At 39.7% G+C, this 22019-nt stretch overlaps 1 protein-coding gene and 1 long non-coding RNA gene across 2 annotated transcripts in view; one reads left to right on the forward strand and one right to left on the reverse strand.

Moving 5' to 3' along the window:
• Positions 1 to 5646, reverse strand: part of plin6 (perilipin 6) — an 18363-nt gene extending 12717 nt beyond the window's left edge. Inside the window, exons 1-5 of the mRNA XM_023298254.3 lie at positions 5582 to 5646; positions 3756 to 3795; positions 1463 to 1661; positions 1276 to 1358; positions 209 to 446 (exon numbers count right to left, since the gene is read on the reverse strand). Of these exons, the coding sequence (XP_023154022.2) occupies positions 209 to 446; positions 1276 to 1358; positions 1463 to 1661; positions 3756 to 3795; positions 5582 to 5598 (577 nt within the window). The 5' untranslated portion in view covers positions 5599 to 5646. The remainder of the gene's footprint in view (positions 1 to 208; positions 447 to 1275; positions 1359 to 1462; positions 1662 to 3755; positions 3796 to 5581) is intronic.
• The window catches only part of LOC118469557 (uncharacterized), a 21798-nt gene extending 1864 nt beyond the window's left edge, over positions 1 to 19934 (forward strand). Inside the window, exons 2-4 of the long non-coding RNA XR_004846459.2 lie at positions 79 to 15836; positions 16207 to 16578; positions 17505 to 19934. This is a non-coding gene — a long non-coding RNA (uncharacterized LOC118469557). The remainder of the gene's footprint in view (positions 1 to 78; positions 15837 to 16206; positions 16579 to 17504) is intronic.
• Positions 19935 to 22019: the final 2085 nt, after the last annotated feature.

Genomic DNA, 22019 nt, shown 5'->3' on the forward strand with positions numbered 1-22019 from the left:
TTTTTCATCATTCCAACTGTCATAGTGACAGATGACATTTCTGAGTTCTCTCTCTCTCTTCATGTTCTGTTTCCACAGAGCTGCAGGACTTCAGATTGAAAAATGTACCACAGTGAACAAAAATGAGACAGGAGCAGCAAACAGCGGAAACAATTTGGAGTGCAGAGTCAACAGAAGAAGCTCTGATAGTTCCACCAGGTGAACTCACGCAGCGTTGGGGGCAGCGGCAGGTAGAAGGCCGTGGCGTCCTCCAGGCGGCTCAGCACCTCGTCCAGACCTGACGCTGCAGCTCGGCCCACCTGAGTCTCCTGCAGCTGCCTCACCGCCGCCCTGCCAGCATCGGCCACACGCTCCAACCGGTCCAGAGTTCCGTCCAGCCCGTCCACCACCCACAGCTGCACGTCATCCAGGGTCAGGAAGAAGGCGTCCCTCAGGTGACTGATCACCTGACAGGAAGAGACCAACAGGAACACTTCACCAGCTGACCACACAACCTCCACAACATCCGCAACAAATATCACACATCTGCATCTGATCCATGTTGCAATGAACAGCTGCATCTAATGTTGGCAGCTAAAGAGCTAATGGAGGAAGACAAAAATAACCAGGAAATATGCAAAACTACTGCTGATATTGTTCAGATTCTTCTGCTGGTAGAAATTCAGACTGTGCACCTCTGAATCTGGAAAATAACAATATTGTATCTAGGTATTTACAATAATAATATTAAAGAGACTCTAGAAAACAGTAGAAAATACCACACAGATTCTTGTATATGTAGAGAAATTGATATTTTACTAAGTTCTTTCAATACTACTAAATATTGATAATGCAGTTTGAATGTGTTGATGTGAAGTATGTTAGTTTCTCCATTAGTGGTTTAGTTTCTCCCTCAAAGTTAAAACCTGCTGAACCAGAAATCAGAATAAAAGTTCATTTTCTTCTATCATCTATTTGGCAAAAATGTAAAAAACCTGGAGTCAGCATGTCAGAGGTTACCAACACTGTAACAAATAGAGGCTCCACACACTCTAGATATTTAACTATAGAAACAATACAGAAAAACATAAAAATCCTTGGATTTTTTGTAAAATAAAAAGAGCCGTCAGCTGAAATGCAGGCTGGAGATACTGACACCATAAAATAAGATTTTAAAACTAATTTGTGTCATGTCTGAAGCATTGTGAAGTGGATCTGAGAGCTTCATGTCATTTTAAGATATGAATCAAACATGTTTGTAATTAAATGTTTTCTGATATGTAGAACACAACGAACCTCGTCTGTGGACTGGTTCAGGATGGGGAAGTTTCTCTCCAGACGGTCGAGACCAACGAGAGCATAACTGTTGGCGACGTCAACTGCAGAGAAGAAAGACAATCTGGATTCACTGTGGACTCGGAACCAGCAAAACCAGGACAGCATCAGGAGTAGTATTAATAATATTGGTAGTATTTGTACGTACTCTGTGGCTCCAGACTCTGGAGGAGGGGCGTGGCCCTTCTCATGGCTTGGTAGGAGATGCTGCGAACGCCGACCTCGGCCACGTCCCCCACCAGACCCAGCAGGGGGTAGCGACCTTTGACTCCCGAGTACGCTGTCGTCACTGACTGCAGCGCTGAGCGAACCAATGGCAGCTGGGAAACTCTGAGCACGGCGCTGGTCTGAAACACCGAGCGGAAACGTCACTAAGCAAGGTCCAACAAACTAGTTCCATAACTCATCCAACCAGCCATTCTTCAGATCATCCAGCCTTCGGTCCAACCAGCTGCAACCAACCATCCAGCTATTTTAGCAAATATCTAAAAAACCAGTTCCAATGCAAAAAACATTCAACCACTTCCACCGACCAATTTCAAAACAACATCCAGTTCCAAACAACACAGCCATCTGTCCTACCAGCTCTACCAACCTACCATCCAACCTACCATCCAACGAACCAGGTTCAACCACCCAAACTTTAAACCAACCATCCTACCAGGTCTATCCCCCATTAAACCAGTTCCATCAACCAACTGACCAACCATCCAAACAGCTCTATCCACCAATTAACCAGTTCTATCAACCAACCATCCAACCTGTTGCAGCAACTATTCAACTAACCAGTGTCAACCAACCATCCAACCAGCTCTCTATACCAATAAACCAGTTCTACCAACCAACTGAGCAACCATCCAAACAGGTTCTACCAATCATCAGTCAAACCAACCTACCCTTCAACCACCTGCCCAAACAGTTCCAACTAACCATCCAAACTGCTATAGCAACTATCAGACTAATCGATTCCAACCAATTAAACATCCATCCAGTCCTAACAATCGCTTTCAACCAACTAGTTAGTCTACCCACTAACAATTCAGTTCCACTATTTCTCCAACCAGTTCCAACCAACATCCAAATCTATCCACCAACCAAGCAACGACATCATCCAGTTCCAACCAAACAACAAACTTTCAACCATCCATCCAACCAGTTCTGCCTCCCCAAAACCAGAACCATCTGACCCACCACCCAACTAATTTAACCAATCATCCGCCCAGTGTCAACCAACCATTCAATTCCAAACAACACAACAATTTAACCATCTGTCTAACCAACCAACCAACCAACCATCCAGTTCTATCTACCTACCTACCTACCAACCAAACTTTCAACCATCCATCCATCCATTCATCCAAGCAGTTCTACCAATCACTTGACCAACCAGTTACACCAACTAACCAACCATCCAAAATGTTTTACCAACCATTAGACTAATCAGTTCCACCATTTTTCCAACCTGTTTCAACCAATCATTCAACCAGTTCTACCAACTATGCATCTCATCTGTTGCAGCAACCATCAGACTAATCAGTTCCAACTAACCAACCATCTATCCAGTTTAACCGTTCTACTAGTTGTAGGCAATAAAGCTGGAACCAGGGAACATTCTGGACATTTCAGAGATATTTGCATTTTTACTACTTTAAATACTTCAAGTATCTTCTCCTGATTATAAACAATATTTGTATTTTGACTTGTACTTGCAGCATTTTTTACAGCATAATATTTGTACCGACTCGTTCCTCCACCATGTGCAGATGTTTGTGTAACAGTATATATGTGATGTATAATTCCACTTGCTGTAATTTGGTTGTATTTATTGTTGTTGGCTCAATAGCGCCCTCTCTGGAACTGTAGTATGCACCTGGCGTTGGTGGCATGCTGTCAGTCCCTGAGGCGTGTACGAGGTAAGTCAGAGAGCACAGCACGGGATCATAAATGGTTACCTTTTTGGTGTCCTTTTGTGTATTTCATGGGTATATGTACACTATGATCTATCCAGATGATGATTAGAGTGTGGTGACATAGACATACATTTAATGTTTTTATGTGTTTGGACATGTAGTTAGGGAGTTTGAGACTCTCTGTGAGCTAGCTATGTAGCGAACGTTAGCTTAATGAACGTGCTCTTTTCTTTAGTGTGCTGTGCATGAGACGACTGAGGCCGCTGAACGGAGGTTTCCTTGTTTTATCAGGTACGTACTCTGTGTTATTACTGTGTGTTAATATTGTATAATTGTGTAAAAATACTGTCAGTTCCTGAGAGGCGTGTACGAGTGCGCTGACCAGAAGTTTCCTTATTTTACCGGAATAAATGGCACAAAGAAGACACCTGAGCCTTCCGAATTCTTTATTAAAAAATAGCAACACAGAGTCGAGGGGTTTTTGAACCAGCCAGTGACAGTGTGACTGCGCATGGTTACATTTGGACTCACTTTGTGGTGCTGATTGGCCAACATTTCTGGTTCTCCAAACCTGCAGAGGAGAGAACAGAAGATCTGGTGACTGACTGGAAGCAGCATGAGGCAGTCAGCTGCTGATAATCCACAAAGCTGCTTCCTGTTCAGATGCAACCAGCATAAAAAATCAGCTTCTAATGTGAGCCTCAGCAGCTCCAACCACCATCATCTGCTTTAATCACATTTAGCCTCAGCTAAATCAGCCCTCTCTTTAGGAGGCATTTACATAAAGCAAAGACATCATGAGGGAACATTTTACTGCTGCACATAAATGATCTGCTTTCACATTTAACCAAACATCAACTTTTAATTCTGAGAAACTTTTTACAGCAGCAGTCATAAGTTTGGAGACAGGTTTTGGTCCACAGTAAATTCTTTATAAAATAAACACTGTAGCATCCACATTATTTTCTATCTAAAAGTTAAAAAGTTTTAATTCACCTTGAGGTATTTTAACAACATTTTGTGTTGGAGCTTGTTGAGAATATTTTACATTTCGTGAATTTCCCCGGTGGAGATCAATAAAGTTAATCTAAATTTACTGCAAATCTTTGGTTCAGTTTGTGTAAATTCAGACAGAATTAAGAAAATATTTCTGCAACATGTTAGATTTAGTTCAGAGTTTATTTATTTATTATTTACGATCCCGAACCAGGTTCTGTATATAATTTTGGCTGAAATTTGAAAATTCATGTTTTAACACCAGTAAATTATTGTATTTTTGCTTTAAAATAAAACCTGTGGAGACATTTTGGTATCTCCAGAAATAAGAGTCACACAGACATGAAATGTGACAGGACAGAATCATGTCCTGCTGATCCTAAATTTAATTAACTGACCCTTGAAAATATAAAACAAGCAAATTATTCGAATGAGGCTGAAATTTGGTCTTTACAAGCAAATGTCCTTCATGACTATATCTGGACGTATCAGTACTTTAAAAACTATTTTCAGCACCAGAAAACACCCACCGCTGTTGCTCTTTTACTTTAGAGTCATTTGCACAGTTTAAAGTCAAAGTGTTCTGTCAGGATGAATAAACTGATCAGATACAATCAATCAATCAATAAGACAGATCTGTAAACACAAAGAGCTCCACAACAACAACATGGAGAAATGTACAATCTTGTTCACAAATTAATCATAATTTGCGATTTGAAATTCTCCTAAAATGAGAAAATTAAACCAATATATGCGTTTAAAGTCAAAGGTTGTCTCCTCAGATATTAAACTAGATGTTATATCATTAAAACATATAATAAACTGCACTGTAAAAAATGGTGAAATAAGGAGTGTGAGGGTTGAAGCCACACCCAACACACCAGAATAACAAAAAACACTAAAGTGACTCAGAATTAACTATAAAGTATCTTAAACTTTTTGGGTTTTCCGCCATTCAGCTGACATTTAAAATCTTTCACTTTTAAAATCAGCTCATTGAGTTTCTGTTATTTCTGCAGCACCTTTAAACCAACAGACCAAAATGTTTTCCATCACAGAAATAAGATTACTACAGACTATTTATCTGCTGAGATTAGATTTTAAATCTACCACTGTTTTCTTGTTTCTCTCTTTTTAATGTTAAGTGCTTTAAAACGATTATAATTAGAGAGATTCCCTCAGAGCAGCTCTTGGTATAAATTGTTATTTTTTTCAAATAGGGATTTTCAATCTTTCCTGAGTAGATACTATTTTAAGAATTGATCAAAAATTCATTCTGTCCACAAACTTTCCCCACAATTCCTATCAAATGCAAAAATCTTCAGTTTAGAGAGAAACCAAAGAGAAGTAAAATAATGTACCTGAGGAACGAATTCATCTTCCAGACAGACTGCAGGTCTTCAGAGGTTGAGAGGAAGATGAAGATGCTCCGACTTTATAACCTGCTGGGGAAGGTGTGGATGTGGACATCAGCGCTGTGATTGGCTGGAGCGTGCTGTGATATCACTGTGTCTCTGACGAATCAATTAACTCTGAATCAAAGGATCATTTAGCAGGAAAACCCCGTAAAGCCTAGAAAATTCATGGCTTCTGGTTTCACTAAACAACAACCGAACCCTGTGATCAGCTGGTTCAGAGTTTCTGAATCTGATCCGTCCAGATACAAATATTTATCACAACAATTAAATCCTGAACCAAAGTGAAGATTTAAAAACAGGAAACAGGTGAGCGGTGATAGAAATCAACCCTCGGAGTCGTTTCTCTGCATTTTCTGCTTCTGGTTCATTTTTCAATCTAAAGTCCTGCAGCTCTGTTGAAACAGAACCACATGAAGAAGAAGAGAACTCAGAAATATCTTCTGTCAGGAGGACACAGAATGATGGAAGTTTAATTTCTTTGATTTTTTTATTTTTACAAAACTGTAAAAAACTTGGACCCGTAGCGTTCAACATGATTCCACAGATGTTAAAACTCTGAACTAATGTTGTCTCCTCATACTGTAGATATTTGACTATAATTGTCGTCTCCTCTCTGCTCTGAGGAAACACTGCCTGCAGTTCAGCTGAAACATTGAGTGTTGGTTGAAACTGAGTCAGTCATGACTTCATGGTTGCATCAAAGTGTTCAAAATTTTAGTTTTTTATGGAATCTAGTTTGTGCCGATGGTTAACTTTTAAATGACATGTGAGGCTTTAAAGTGATTTTGATCAAATCTTACAATTTTAAGAGGTTTGGTTCAGTTTTCTGACAGAAGATGAATAGTTCAAAGATTGACAGAATGTTGGAAATCTGATTCTGGCTGGTAAATTACACCGTTGCTTTTTAACCCACTTGAATGATTTCAAGATTCAGAGAGTTTAAAATTAACATCATTGGTCCATCAGTAAGACATCTGACTGAATTTACATTAGAGCATCCAAAAAATACACCATTTACACAAGATTCTGAAAAAAAAAGTTTCTCAACTGTGAAGTTCTGACGGACTCAGTTTCAACCAACAGTCAAGTTTTCAGGTGAAGTGAAGGCAGCGTTTCCTGAGAACAGAGAGGACAATTACAGTCAAATATCTACAGTATGAGGAGACAATATTAGTTTTAACATCTGAGGAAACGTGTTGGATGTGATGGTTCAGGATTTTATATTTCTGAAAAATAAACTTTTTCCATGGCAGAAGACATTTCTGAGTTCTCTGTCCTTTATATTGTTCTGTTTCTATAAAGCTGCAGGACTTTAGATTGAAAAATTAACCACTGTGGAGGAAAATGAAACAGCAGCAAATAAAACAGCCTGAAACAGAGTCCAGAGGATTAATGAAACAACTGGCTGGACTTTTACAAAGATTTTTTTAATCTATTGCGACCACAAACTCAATATTGCAGTAGTCTGAGCTGTTATTCATCTTTATTTATGATGATATTAACCTTTTGGTTATCGTTGCCCTTTTTCATCATTTACTGAGAATGAAGGAGCTACAAATTAATTTGTCATCCAATCATGAATCAAGCAGAAGGAACAAACAGCGGCTTGTTTTTCAGGTGCCATATTTCATGGTGCAGGAAAGGAGTGACCAGGCTGCTGGTAAATGTGGTATTTAACCGACGAGGACGAGGCGAAGGTCAGGACGCTCTGCTCATGAAGGAATCAGTGTTTGTTGGAAGCGTCCATGTGACTCTGCTTCATCAAACTGCATCTGGTGGTTTGTGGATTAAAGGGCAGTTCAGACAGAAGCGGAGTTCTTCACTTCCTTCTCAGATGTTTCCCTGTTAAAGGGAGCTGCTGTTATATACAAATACACACTTTGATGTTGTGAGACGATCATTTATTATTTCTGTACAGATGCTGAGAACGGATCTTAAATAACTAATATTTTTAAAAATAGCTGCTTACACAATTGCCGCTCCCATTAAATAATTGTTTAACTTGTCCATTTGTTTGTCAGTTCTTCCTTCTGACTGGAAATCAGCCATAATCATCCCTCTCTTCAAAGGTGGCTCTGGCTCTGACCCCAACTGTTACAGGCCAATCTCCATCTCATCTTGCCTTGCCTGGCCAAAGTCATGGAGAGGCTAGTTCACAAACAGCTAAGCCATTTCATTAACTCGACTCATATCCTGTCAGATTTGCAGTCAGGTTTCAGAATTGGCCATGGGTGCATCACCGCTATGCTGAAGGTCCCTGATGATATCTTTATTGCTATGGACAACAAGCAGGCCTGCATAGACACCTTCATAGACCTGGCCAAGGCCTTTGATTCAGCAGACCACACGATCCTTCTGCCAAGGCTCTCTAGCATTGGCCTGTCCTCAAGCTGTATTACCTGGTTTGCCAGCTACCTTAATAATCATGAACAGCGAGTAAAGTCAGAGAACTTTATGTCAAGACCATTGAACATCGCTAAGGTTCAGTCTTTGCTGCAGCAATGGATTGGAATTCTGTCCAAAAATCTCTGGAAGTGTCATCGCTTCCATCACCTTACATCTTTAAACTGAAGCCGCAGCAGACCCTAGCTGACTGCTGCACATGCTGTTTTCACTGAACTGCTAGCATTAATTTAGGGTGTTTTTAATCTCTGTTTAAACACTTGTGTGTATTAATATTAAACAACTTCTAAGGGGATAAATAAGAGTTTAAAAGAAATATAATAAAGTAATGCAGTTAAATATAAAATAAAATTACATATTAAAATGTAAGTAAGTTAGTTAAAATAATATAAAAATGAGGTAAATAAAAGATTTTGAGTAAAAAAGCAAAAATATAAAACAAAGTAAAACGTTAAACATTTTAAAAAGCTAAAATATAAAAAATATACAAGATAAAATAACAGTAAAATACCAATACAAAAAATAACACTTAAAATATAAAAAAACATTAATCTAAAAAGAAAATATTAAAAACTGAAAAATAGTGAAACAAATCATATATAAATATAAAATTTAGATAAAATACAAACATAGAACATATATTTAAAAATAAATGCTGAAGTTAATATTCTAATACAAAGAAGCGGCTCTACCTGTAGACCACTGGAAACTAATGCGGAGCCACCATTTCTGCTGCTTCTTCTTCTGTGGTGGTTGTTGGCGCGTACAACCGGAAACAGGTGGTAAAATACCAACTAAAGCACAACAAACATTTCAATAATTTTACGACATCAATGAAAGCCCGGAGGGGGGGCAGAAGTCTTAAAAAGTTAAAGCTCAATGATGGTAGATTCATATATTTATCTACCTGCCATACATATGTTATAAACACTATTTTTTGGTTTTAATTTTTCTCTCCTTTATTTAAATAATATGGTCAGAATATTAGGAAGACTCTGACTAGAAGCGAAAGCTTAAAGATAATGAAGACCTGAAAATTTAAACCTACAGGTGTATCTAATGAACTGGCTGAATGTATGTAAAGAAGCAGCTGCAGAGTTTTTGTTGTTTTTGTCAGTCTTAGACCCCCAACAACACAGACAGGAGAGAAAACTCAAAGACAGACACAGGGAAATAATGAATTGTACTAATTTAGATCAAAATCAAAATAAATTAAAAAGTAAATGTAAAAAATAAGAGGTTAAAAACAGAAAAAAGCTAAATGTTAATGTTTAAATATTCATAGGAAAAATAAAATCTGACAAGAGATTAAAAAGAGAAAAACTAGTAAGTTATAATAATAAAATGATCAAAGCACAAATGAGGAACAATCACCAAGTAAAGATAAACAGTAAAATAAAATCATGAGGACTTGTTAATGTTAACAAAGAGAGCAGACACGGCCGTCATGGCTAACTTGTCTTTTATTTGCACGTCCAATGAGTGTTAACAAACCCAACACAGAGGTTAGCATCCAGGTCTACAGCAGGGGGCGCTCAAACACACTAAAGCTCCGAGGACATCAGACAGGAGAGAAACCAGCAAACATCTTCACATCTGTACAAATCTACAGGCAGTCCGTCCGTCGGTCACAGCTTCAGTCCACAAACCAGATCTGAGGCTTTGGGTGATAAAAGCTGCTGCAGCGTCTTCACCGCTTCGTTACGTCTCTAAGATTCAAAGTGAAATTCAGTTTTACACACATTATTAATCTCTGTAAGAGAAGCAAGCTGCAGAGCAGATTTAAGGTGGATTAACTTTCAATTGGGACCAAAATGTGCTTTCAAAAGTTCACTCACAGTGTATCAACAAAATATTAAACCCAATTCACGTCAGACAAACATCCACTGGGCTGTATGAAACAAATCAATAGAAAACAGCGCCATCAGCTGGCCGACTAAATCATTGTGCAGGGAAATGTTCACAGGGAGAGATGCTTTACAAACAAGTGCAAATCAAGAGTCCAAATCTGTTCAAGAGAATGACAACGTACAAAATGCATCACAGAGAGAAAGAGGAAGGAAGGCAGCGAAGCAGAGTAGAGTTATGGCTGCTGATCGCCTTTTAGACCTGTTGAAACAGCACCCAGACTGAGCTGTCCCTTCATTTCATGTTTCATTTAATCAGGAAACTACCAGCAGATCCTTTGTTTTGTTCTTCAAGCTTTAAAGTTATTCACTACATTTGAGGATAAATATATTTAAATAATAAGCTACTCATTTATTTGAACTCATTTAAAATAAGATGATCAGACTTTTCAACATAGGAATTCACATTCCTAAAAACAACAAATAGTGTTAAAATCAGCTGAGCAGGTGTTTCCCAAAAACAAGGAGCCTCTGATTATCAAGTGACTCCAGAAGAACAAGTTTTTATGGTCTCAAATGAAAACTTCCAGGATATTTAGGCTTCTTTTTAGGCCCTCACTGACTGTTGTTACGTATATATCACACTGTTTATTCCTTAGAAATATTATCCTTAATAATTATTATTCCTAGTTTGTTCCTAATTCACCATAACTAACGTCTGTATCAAACAAAATTATTAGCAATTTATCAGCTGTGAAATTTAGAATTTTATAGGTGCAAAAGTTGATTTCTAATTAAAATATCTTCCAAAACGCTCTTTTATTTTTGTTAGAGCTGAATGCAGAATGTGGACACTGAAGATAATTTAAAACCGAACCTGCTACAAATATGAACTTTTAGCATTGATTCAGACCGTATTTAATAAAGCTGCAGGTAGAACATTTAGATTATTTACAGGAAATCTGTTGACTTTTTTTTTTTTCAAAGTGACTAATTGATTGGTTGAAGAGTAGACTTTCTTTAGTTCACTACTGACCTAAATAAAACCTTTTTTTCCAAACTGATTATGCACCAAATGCCTGATATTTTCAGCAGAAAGACTTATTTTTATGTTTGTGTGTTTAATGCTACAGGTGTTTCTTTGCGCAGAAATCAACTCAGTCAAAGCCACAGCTACTGTCAGTGTGACACCTCTGACACAGACAGTCAGTCCAGGTTTCTTTGTCACACCTGTACGTAAGAGCGTCGTGGTGTCAGAGATGAGAAGGTAACGAGCCTAAAACCACCATCAGGATCCACAACTGCCTCTGCTGCAGGAAATCAGAGAAATGCATGTCACAAACAAGTATTTTACATCATCTCCCCGCCTCCGTGAGCAGAATTTATTGTCATGATCTCAGGTCAGTCAGGAGATGTTTGGTGTTAATCCACATTCAGTTAAAGTCCACATTAAAATGAGGGCATCCAGCTCCTGCGGATCAGTTCTGCTGCAGGATGGGAGGAAACTGTAGGAATCTGCAGGCTGCATGCTGCCGACGAAAACATCTTCGTCCCCCCGAACAATGAAGTCTGTCGCTGAGGTGGAGCTTCAGGAGCAGGAGGTGGGAGGAGGTTTCTTATTTGGTCCTTAGGAGTAATTATACTGGATATATTAGTTAAATGCAGTGTTACTGAGTATTTAAACTGGACTTTCTGTTCTGTCAGAGCTCAAGTTTCTTCCTGTCAATCAGTCAGCAAGATGTCAGCAGCTCAACTCTTCATCCCGAGTTTTTACGTATTTCTTTTCAGACAGACATGCGATGAACTGCATGACAACAACAGCAAGAGGGGGATCTTTTCTTTTTTCATGGATTCTTTTTTCATGTTATTGGAGCATTCCTTCCCCCGGAGGAGACACAACAACAGTCTTAGAAATGGACTTCATGGTTTCTATTTGAAAAACAGCTTTTTCTTTTCATCTGCTGGCTGAAGTAAAGAACTGCAGGATTCTTCTTATCATTGCGAATGTAGTGGTGGTAGAGAGATAATAGAGACAGAGAGAGAGTTTAACTATCATCACAACAGTGTGTGTGTCTGTGTGTGTGTTGTATGTAGATGTGTATGAATGTGTGTAGATGTGTGTGTGCTGTACACTGAGTCTGAGTCCCAGCCAGGTCGCTGGTTCTGGTTCTGGCTCCTCCTCCTCAGTACTCGCTCAGGTTGTGCCATTTGGAGATCTGCCTGCGGGGGTTTTCACAGACCTCCCTCCAGTGGGAGGCACCAGAGGGGGCGGGGCTGTGCAGGCCCAGCAGCAGGCGGCCCAGAACCTCGTTCTTGGTGGTCCGGTCGAAGTCGACCACCAGGAACTCCACAGAGATCTCAGGCAGCAGCTCAGGTGGGATGTCGTAGATGAAGGACTCGTTGAAGACGGGGTTCAGCGTGCACTTCTTCACGTGAGTCTTCTTCTTGGCGATGCGCTTACGGCCGTAGAAGACGTTCACCTTCACGTATGGATCTGCGGACACAAGAAAGATCACCTGGTTACCTGAGATGCCTGGATGTAACATCTGAAATCTGAGGAAGGGGAAAGTCAGTACAGGCCTCCTGCAGAGAGTGCTGCATTATGGGTAATCTGCAGCCTTATGGCTGCTCAGCTGGTCAGAGTTTAGAGCCAGTCAGCATTAAAGACTTTAAACTGATCTACTGCAACAGAGGAAATAAATTCAGAGGAGGAGTGAGAGAAGGAAGGAAGGAGGTAGAGAATTAAAGGAGGTGTCTGAATTCTTCATTCTTAGCAGTGCCTGTATCTGAACATTCTCTCCTGTTCTACTCACTGGCTGACAGGCCGGTGATGTCCATCTTAGGCAGGTGTCGGGCCTTGAGGACGACCACGCTGAGGCGGTGAGACACCGGCTGGTAGGACAGAGAGGCCAGCAGCTCCCCACGACTCTCACACTGAAACAGAACCAGAGAAGAACAGACCGACTCCATCATCAGCTGCTTATTTAATCCTGCTGTCAGACACAACACGGGCTGAGCCGTCTGTCAGACAACATGATGTTCCTGCACAAGGTTTGTTCACTGAATCCGAGCAGTTTCACTGTGAAGCAACAATCACAGAAGAAGAAACTGAGTAAACACAGCAGCTGTTTCAGTCCATGTCAGATCATCACATTTATACTTTCATTTTTTAATTTCTGCTCGACCATCCCTGATTTGCCTAAAACTTTTACAGCACAAAATATGGAGATTTATAAAGATTTTTGTATAACTAGCTTGATACATCCAAAACATTTCAAGTTAGATTATTATTTTTGAAAATTTCTTGTTCACCCCAACAATATCTCAGGAACTACTAAAGATAAAAACCTGAAAGCTTCACTATTATTTCTCATCATGTCATTCATTCAGACTGTAATATTGGACAAGTAGATCGAATAATCTCTGATTATGGGTGAGTTGAAGTATGAAAACAAATTGAACCCATCATGAAAAGTTCCGTCTTTGAGCACATTAACAAAAAAAATTGTAATGCTTTAGTAAATGAGTGATATTTTCTGACCCACATGTAGCTGCAGGTCACAATAATACAAAACTAAACTAAATATATAATATTTTAATATAAAATAATTGGTCATCAGTATTTCTCACAGACTGGAGCAGAGAAGCCAAAATATATCCAATTTCGACAAGACTTTTTAATTTCTTAAAAATGACTTAAAACCATTAATCAACTATCCAAATCCTGGAAGATGAATTTATTAGATAACTAATAATTAGTTCTACTCTGTCTATTAAACAAACATGAGTCAGACACTGCTGTATTGGTAAATGTGTCCAACACATCAGCTCTGATCTAATTCAGTTGCTCTAATGAAGCTGGAAGTTGAGCGGCAGACTTTTCTGACTTTTGGAGGTAAACATTTCATTCATTTTACAAGTAAATTGCTGATTGCTACCATGGCCAATCTTAACATTAACAGCCTCTCAAACCAGAGAATTGTCCCACATTATAGTTAAATGTCTTGAATTCTGGACAAAGCAAGACACGTGGTCACATCAACCTGAGCTCAGGAAAACTGTGAGGGACTCACTTTCTTTTATCTTTGTTGACCAAATATTTATAAAATTTAGTTTAGCAGAGAAAATAACTGGGAGGTTAACTAATATGAATAAAAACATCGATACCTACAACTCTAGTTAAATATGACAGAAATCAGCCGGTACAAGGGCCTTAAGAAGATGAGACAGAGACTGATTTTCCAGAAGAACAAGACTCTGCTGTTCATGTTTAAATGTAATTTTTCAGAGCAGCTCAAACTAAATCTCAGACAGATGAAGTAAAATAATTAACTCCTGAATGTTCTTCTGCTCTGTTTTGTTTTCTGATTTTAAACCCAGTAGAGAAGCAGACAAAACAGATGAGTCATGTTCAGTTCATCAGTGACATGTCTGCTGCATTCAGCAGCTTTAACCTGATGAAGATAGAACAAAAGGGAGTCTGTCACTGAGACACTCTGACATCTGATCATCTGAACCCAGCAGAGGTCAGGCAGCCCGTTTCCATGGTAACACACAATACCATCAGCCATTAGTCAGCTTCAACAACAACACCAACAGGCAGAGGAATGTTCTCACGTGAAGTCGCGCTGTCAGGAGGACGAAGCTGAAACTGAATCTCTTGGAACCGAATGTCAGACAACATGAAGAATATCTGTAATAATAAACACTGATGGCATTTTTCTTCTTCTTTTCCAAAGCAACTTGCACATAAATTATACCAAATATTAAGTAATCAACTAAAAATGCCTTAAACAATAGTTCCCATTTAATTTATTATTAAGTCTATGATTCACCTCCAAACCCCAGAACCTGAGAAGAATTATTAACAAAATGTCACCATCAGCCAGAAATTTTAAAGAATTGTCAGATTTTCAACTTTCAACTGGCTCTTGAAATAATTATGTTAGACTTCACTCACCTGCATGTTCCTCTTGGTGATCTCCTGGCTCAGATGGACTCGGCCTGTGCTCGGGTCGACGCCCTTCAGTGGCACCACAGCCTCCCCAATGACGTCATCGCGAGCGAATCGGTCGAAGCTGAGGACCAGGAAGTGCAGGGTGAGCTCGGGCAACGAGCTGTAGGCCACGCCGTAGAAGGTGAAGGTCTCATCGAACAGTGGGTCCAGCGTCTTCCTCAGCACACGGGTCTTGACGCGGTGCTTCTTCTCCGGCAGGATGGTCATCTTCACGTACGGGTCTGAGCTGCCCGCCTGCTCGTCCATGGCGGGAAGGCCACGAGCACCGACGATGGTCACCACCAGCGCCTTCTTGGGGAAGTTGTAGTCGACAGTGAGGCTGATGGACCCCAGGCTGGGCTCGGGTTCTGGCTCCGAGGAGGCAGGCGTGAAGGGCGATGCTGTCTTGCTGCTGGTCTGGCTACTGCTGGCCGAGCTGCTGTCCAGGCAGCAGTAGTCGGCTCGGACCGGCAGCGCCCGCTCCAATCGGGCCTGGCTGTGGGCGAGGCCTGAGCCGGCGGGCGGGACCAGGTGACTCATCTGCAGCTGACCTGGGACGTCCAGGATGTTGTTCTCAGCGTCCACCAGCACCATTCCCCTCCCTGCAGCACCGCCGCAGCCTCGCTCCCCGTCACGGTCGGACCGGTCGGCCCGCCGGATGCCGCGGACGATCCGCTTGCTGCTGCTAAGGGATTCTGGGTAAATGCTAATGCCCTTCAGCATGTGGATGAACTTATAGGGCGGGTCCTCAGCGTCGCAGTAGCGGTCGCCATGTAGCTTATAGCGTCCAGAGACACGAAGGTAGCGGCGCTGGCAGAAAGACCAGAGCAGAACCAGAACCACCACAACCAGAACCAGAACACCAGCTCCCAGGAAGCCTGCCAGCACCGGAGACATGGCTGCAACCGAGACAGAAAAACACACAGAGCCACAACTGTCAACACACCATCAGGTAGGTTCTGTATTGTTATTATTATATAAACAGTGAACTGAATATCTTGAAGTGGAAGTTGGGCAAATAAAAGACTCAAGGATGTCACCTTAAATCAGAATCTAAATTTTTCACCTGTAACAGCAACGTCTATCTGTCAGTCTGTGTTTCTCTTAACCCAGAAATGCTGAAAACCTCAAAATTTAATGTTAAAATCCTAGAATATGGATCCATAGGTTTTAGGAACATGGATGCTAGCGTACCATAATGATTAGCACCATAAACACGCTGTTTAGCTGATATGAACAATAATAATGTGGTTTTGGGGGACACTGAAGATTCTGAGTTCATTCAACTGTATCAATTTGTCTGTCACTACTTTCACACACAGGCCTGGCTCTTCATGTCCTAGAGCAGTGTTTCATCAGACCAATATCCACTGACCTGTCTAGCTTGTTGGATCTGCTGGGAGAACTGGCTCCTACACTAGCTTAGCTCATCGGGTCATTTGGACATGCAAGCCTCACCACCATGACAAGCTAACTGGCCAAGAAGAGACTGGTTGCGTGTCAGACATCAGGATGAGGAGGCTTCCAAACCAGTCTTATGGGAGCCTACCAGAGGTAAAACTAGCAGAGGAAGATGGCCTCTAGCTCCACGGACTGCCTGAAACTGATGCACAGGCTGAGATCAAGTCGTTAATGACAGACTGCATCTTCTGGGGAGGGACTGTCAGTTCAGCTCGAACTATTGTCCATCCAAAGTAAGTGAATCCATTCATGATTAAATTTAGTTTAAGGTAGAAAAGTCCCATTTTGACTTCCAGTGGATCAATTTAGAGGTTATTATTATGTTGATTCACTGCAGCAGCTTTTCATGTCAATGTTGAGAACATTCAGAAAGTTTTTCTGATGCAAATACAAAACGTTTCTATTCTTTATCATATAGAAAAATGATTCTACTGAAGATAGGAGTGTGTGATACTATAAAGTGCATCATGTTGAAATTCTTACTGAATTTCTAACTCATTATATCAACATAATATCACCACTGTGGTTAAAGGTGTACAAAATGCTCCTTTACTAAAACTAACAGCTCTGTGGCTTTTAGTGATCAGCTGGAATTAATACGTGGAACAAAATAAAGAGGGATGATGATCATTTTCCTCTCTGACAACAATTCCTGGCAATAAGTTTTGCAACAAACTCACCACTTTTTCACATATTTAAATTCAATTCTCGTAACTTCGAAAACACAGAAACTGCCACACAGCTGCTGAACTGATACTATGAAACTATTTTCAGTTGATGTGCTTCACTAACATCACCCTGACACCACAGGTAGAATCTAATTTTTCATCACGTATCATTAACTAAAAGGCCTAAATATAGACCCTGGTAATTGGTCGATCCCTGGCAGTGACATCATCACACTGTAACACAGTGATGTCACCACTCTGAGTCTCCTCAGCTCTCATTAGAGACGAAGTGAAATAGGAAGTAGAAGAGTGTGGAGGTCTTTGTTTGCTGTGTACACAAAAGTACAGTTGTTCCGAGGACAGACACACACACACACACACACACACACACACACACACACACACACACACACACACACTGTATTATCAGATGACCTCACTGTAACACATTCTCTCTTAACAGTTTTTTTTTTTTTTTTTTTTTTTTACAGTTTTTGCAGCTACAACACATTTCTACACACTGTGACCTGCAGCAGCACATCAATGACTTTGCAGTCAGGTGATGTGTTCATCCTACATATCCTTCTCCTGCAGCAAAACACAAAACTTGTCAGATCAAGCTGTCAGACAGCCAGAAAGTGTCCTGGATGGAAACCTAATGCAGATGTTAACTCGCACCGAGGCAGCTGCTCTGTGTTTCCCTTCAGTCAGACTGACACCCTTTCTGGAAGCTGCAGGGAGTGTTTACGCTGTTGGTGCATTTCCCATAATCTCTGCAATGAAGGTGCAAACTCAGCACACAGACACAGTATATACACACTATACAGAGAAAATGTGACACCAAAGAAAATCTTGGCCATCATTAAATTTAGATTGGATTTAAATGCCTGGTTTGTTGACTGAAGCTGGAATTTGGTATAGAATTCAATTCAATTCAATTTTATTTATATAGTGCCAATTACAGGTCAAATTGTCTTAAGATGCTTTACAGAACCCATTATAGAACCTTTGTCAGGACAATTTTTTTTTGTACTATTCTCACAATTTTTATCACAAAGATAGATTAAATGATGACGAAAACCAGTAATAGTGTTTATGTTAAACATGCACGTGAAACAGCAGTAATTATGTCCATGCTGGTTTCTTTAGTTTCAGAATTGTCTATCGACTGAAAATCGTGTAATTTTTGTCTACAAAGTCCTGAACAAACAACTTTGTGTAACATGAATTTCTACATAGAGAAGATTCTGTACAATATCAACAGTACTTCTGTTTATTTCCGCTTATTTTAATGTTACTGACTTATGTTGCTATATTTTTGCACTGTTGTCTTTGCTGCAGATTTTCTACTGTGGGATTTATAAAGAATTACCTTATAATAATACAGAAGAAATATCGTATGTTTTGGGTATTTTTTGTGTCTGCTGTATATGTGCACTTTTGTGTTTTGTGAAACAGTTCGCTTTAGTATGTTAGTCATATTACTGTTGCTTTTCTTTGCAGGAGCACTTCACAGACTGAACTACAAACCTGGTTCTATCTGAGTTTGTTAGAAAATAGCTTTTCCTCTTGTTGTGTTGGTCTCTAAAATACTGTAAAGTTTTGACCTCACTGCATTTACAAAATAAACTGAACGGAGCTGCAGAAAGTCCTCCTTCCTGTTGTTGTCGGCTTTCATTCAGACTCCATCAGATGATGTCATGTTTTGGAAAGAGCCGAAAGCAGCTGAGCTCGCTGCCTAGCAACCAACACACACGCGCACACACACACATACACACACACACACACACACACACACACACACACACACTGAGTTGACTTACACTCAGGATAAACTCAGTAACTCTGTTTTTCAATCTTCCAGTAAAGCACTCATTTTTGCGTTTCTCTAATGATTTAACACAAAAGTGAAAATATTCACATTGAAGAAGCCGCAGTCACTGAATTTAGACAGTTTTTATTAAAAGATTACTCAAACTGATTAATTAATTGTCATACTAGCTGATGATTAATTTAACAGCTGACAGCTACTGGATTAATGGTTGCAGCTTTACACAGCATCACATGTTCGACTGATTTTAAAATATGTTCTCCACAACGTCAAATAAAGCTCCTCCTAAACTAACAGCACCAGAAGATCAACATGTTCTGGATTCATTTAGGGAGTCGACATGCTGCAGTGAAACAGAACAAGGACATAAAATAAAAATAAAATCACAAGTCAGCAGCAGAAGTTAAAGATCTCGTCCTCCATTTGGAGTATTTTGGATTCAGCAAGTTCAGGTGAAGTTAAATAAGGACAGAAACAGAGACTTTGTGTCCCAAAGCAACAGAGCTAACAACCAGCTGCAAAACAACACAAACTACAGCAGGATCAACACATGAAGGACAAAAAGAACTAACATTACTTCACTTTAGTTCCATCGGCTATACAACGTGTCAACGTGTTGCACAACCTGAGACTGAAGCAGCTCTGTTGCTTTAATTTTTAGTAAAAACTCTTTAGCTGTCTGATCTTTTATGTCCAAAAGATAGCAGGAATACTGCAACATGGACGTGAAAGCAGCCATTAATCGATTAGCTGTCAACTAATAACTTAATCCATTAAACTATTTTTAGAAATAATATAGGAATTTTAAAATTATAAACAGTCTGAATTCTCTGACTGCTGATTCTTCAATGTGAATGTTTACTGGTTTCTTTCCTCTATGACTGTAAAATGAAGATCTTTGGACAAAAGACATTTGAGGAAATTCTGATCCACATTTTTCACCATTTTCTGACATTTTAGAGACCAAACAACTGATCAATTAATGCAGAAAATATCCAATTAATTAACTGTTAAAATACCTGTCAGTATTTGTACTGTTTAAACATGGAGTTGCAACAACAATATTTTGGATGTAAAAACAATTTGTTAATTACGTCTCTCTGGACTGTTCTTTTTTTTTTTTTTTAAATCAAACTTACTCTGGAGTGTAAAGGAAAAAATACTTTTACTGAAGGACTGAAGAATAAAGACTTTAAATATGTTAACATCAATAGAAAAAATAGATTAATGATATTCTTAATATTAACAACACAAATAAGAGTTTAAAAATTAAATACAAACGTATTTGTACTAAAGTCCTATTTGCGGTTTTTTATCCATTGCTTTTCTAGATTAATCTAAAATGTCTGAAAATTATGAAAACTCTTCATTTCTCAAAACAAAGACATCATCCAGGGTTTTGTTTGGTGGAAAACAGAAAAATATGAATCAAATCATGAAACTAATAAAACAATACAGCTTTTAAATTGATCATCTGTCTGATTAAATGTCTAAATTTTATGTTTTGAGCTGTTTGCTGCTGATTCAGTTTGTGTTTATAGTCTGTATTTATTAAAGTTACTCTGGAGTTTGGTGTAAAAGTAAAAATCTCCAACTTTTATTCCCAAACTGTAGAATAAAGTGGGTCTATAGAGCTATTAAACATTGTTGAATTCAGCCTGCAGAGTCTGAACACTAACAGGCCTGACTGTTTCTTTCATTGTGCTGGTTTATCACATTTAACATTTAACACTTAAAAATTAAATGTTTTGATATTACACTTCATACATTAACGAAATGAAATCAAGGTTCGACTTAACAGCTGCAGAAATATGAGTTTAAATATGGAATAAAACCACATTTTGCAGGTTTTTGTCATTTTTTCTTCGCCGGGAACAGACATGACGTCACCCCGATACCCACCCCGACTGGCACGCGCACGCATGCACGAGAGCGAGGCAGACTGTGCGTGGGAGCGCGAGACCGCCCTGTTTAATTAAACCGACTGTCTGATGATTAAATGTAATGTTTTAATGTAAAAACAGTAAAAAGGAGCTAATATCTGACAACACGCTGCATTTGTATCTCAATTCTAGTCACTAAAATGAGAAATAAGTGGAAAACTGTGATTTTTATCATCGATTTAAACCGTCTGTTTTATCAGTTTTGAGTCTTTGGGCTGATTTATTTCAGAGACAGTGAAAAACACCAATTTTAAGAATTAAAATAGAAAACTGCTTGAATTCAGTAAAAACACCGAGTGTGGCCTGAAAACGCCTCACGAACAGGCAGCTGACCGACACGACACAGGACATTTCAGCCCCGTACACCTGTTAGACTGCAGCTAATAGTGGCAAATACATCTCTAAAACGACACTTGGAGGATTTAGACCGGCTGATTTCGACGGTAAACGGCGGACGGATGGAGCAGAACGGGCCCGACTCTCACCGTAGGCGGGTCCCAGCTCGATGATGTCCGCCATTTTGTGGATGCGGTCCTGACCGAGAAGAGCAGAGATGGAGGGACACCGACTGACCACCGCCGCGTTACTTTACATCCATAGAGCGGCGACGGCACGGAGGAGAAGAATCACCAGAGACAGGCCGCTGGTCCGGGTGAACAAGCCTTCATATGTCCGCTGACGGAGCCGCTCGGGGAAGTTCGGTGTCTGTCGGAGCTCCGCTCGGTGCGCAGTGATGCTCGCGCTCGGATGCAGGGAGGCTGCGCGGAGGAGCTCGCGATGAGACTGAACAGAGGTCGTCTATCAATAAAGATGAGTCACTCGGCGGGAGAAACAGAAGAGCGGTAGCAGAGGGCAACTCCTGGTATTTAAAACGAGGGGAAGAACTACAAATAAAGAAACCTAAAATTAGGGCAAATATAAAATGCAAAGGTTGCGACATAAAAAAGTCAAAATTTTGAAGTAAAAGTCAGAAATTTTGGAAGTAAGATGTCAAACAGCTATATGAATGTAAAAAACCTGCTGATAAAAACAGAATTATGATATAAAAGTGAAACGTTGGGGGACAAAAATGAAAAAAGGTGCAAAATTCCTACAAATAAATACAAAATTCGAAATTATCAAATAAAATTCAGAAATATCTGGTGATAAAAAATAAAAAATAAATAAATAAAATAAAAATTATGATGTAATACCATAGACTGCACATACGTCTATGGTTTTATGTCATAATT

This window comes from Amphiprion ocellaris, chromosome 9, assembly GCF_022539595.1.
Source record: "Amphiprion ocellaris isolate individual 3 ecotype Okinawa chromosome 9, ASM2253959v1, whole genome shotgun sequence".
NCBI classification, from domain to species: Eukaryota; Metazoa; Chordata; class Actinopteri; family Pomacentridae; genus Amphiprion; species Amphiprion ocellaris.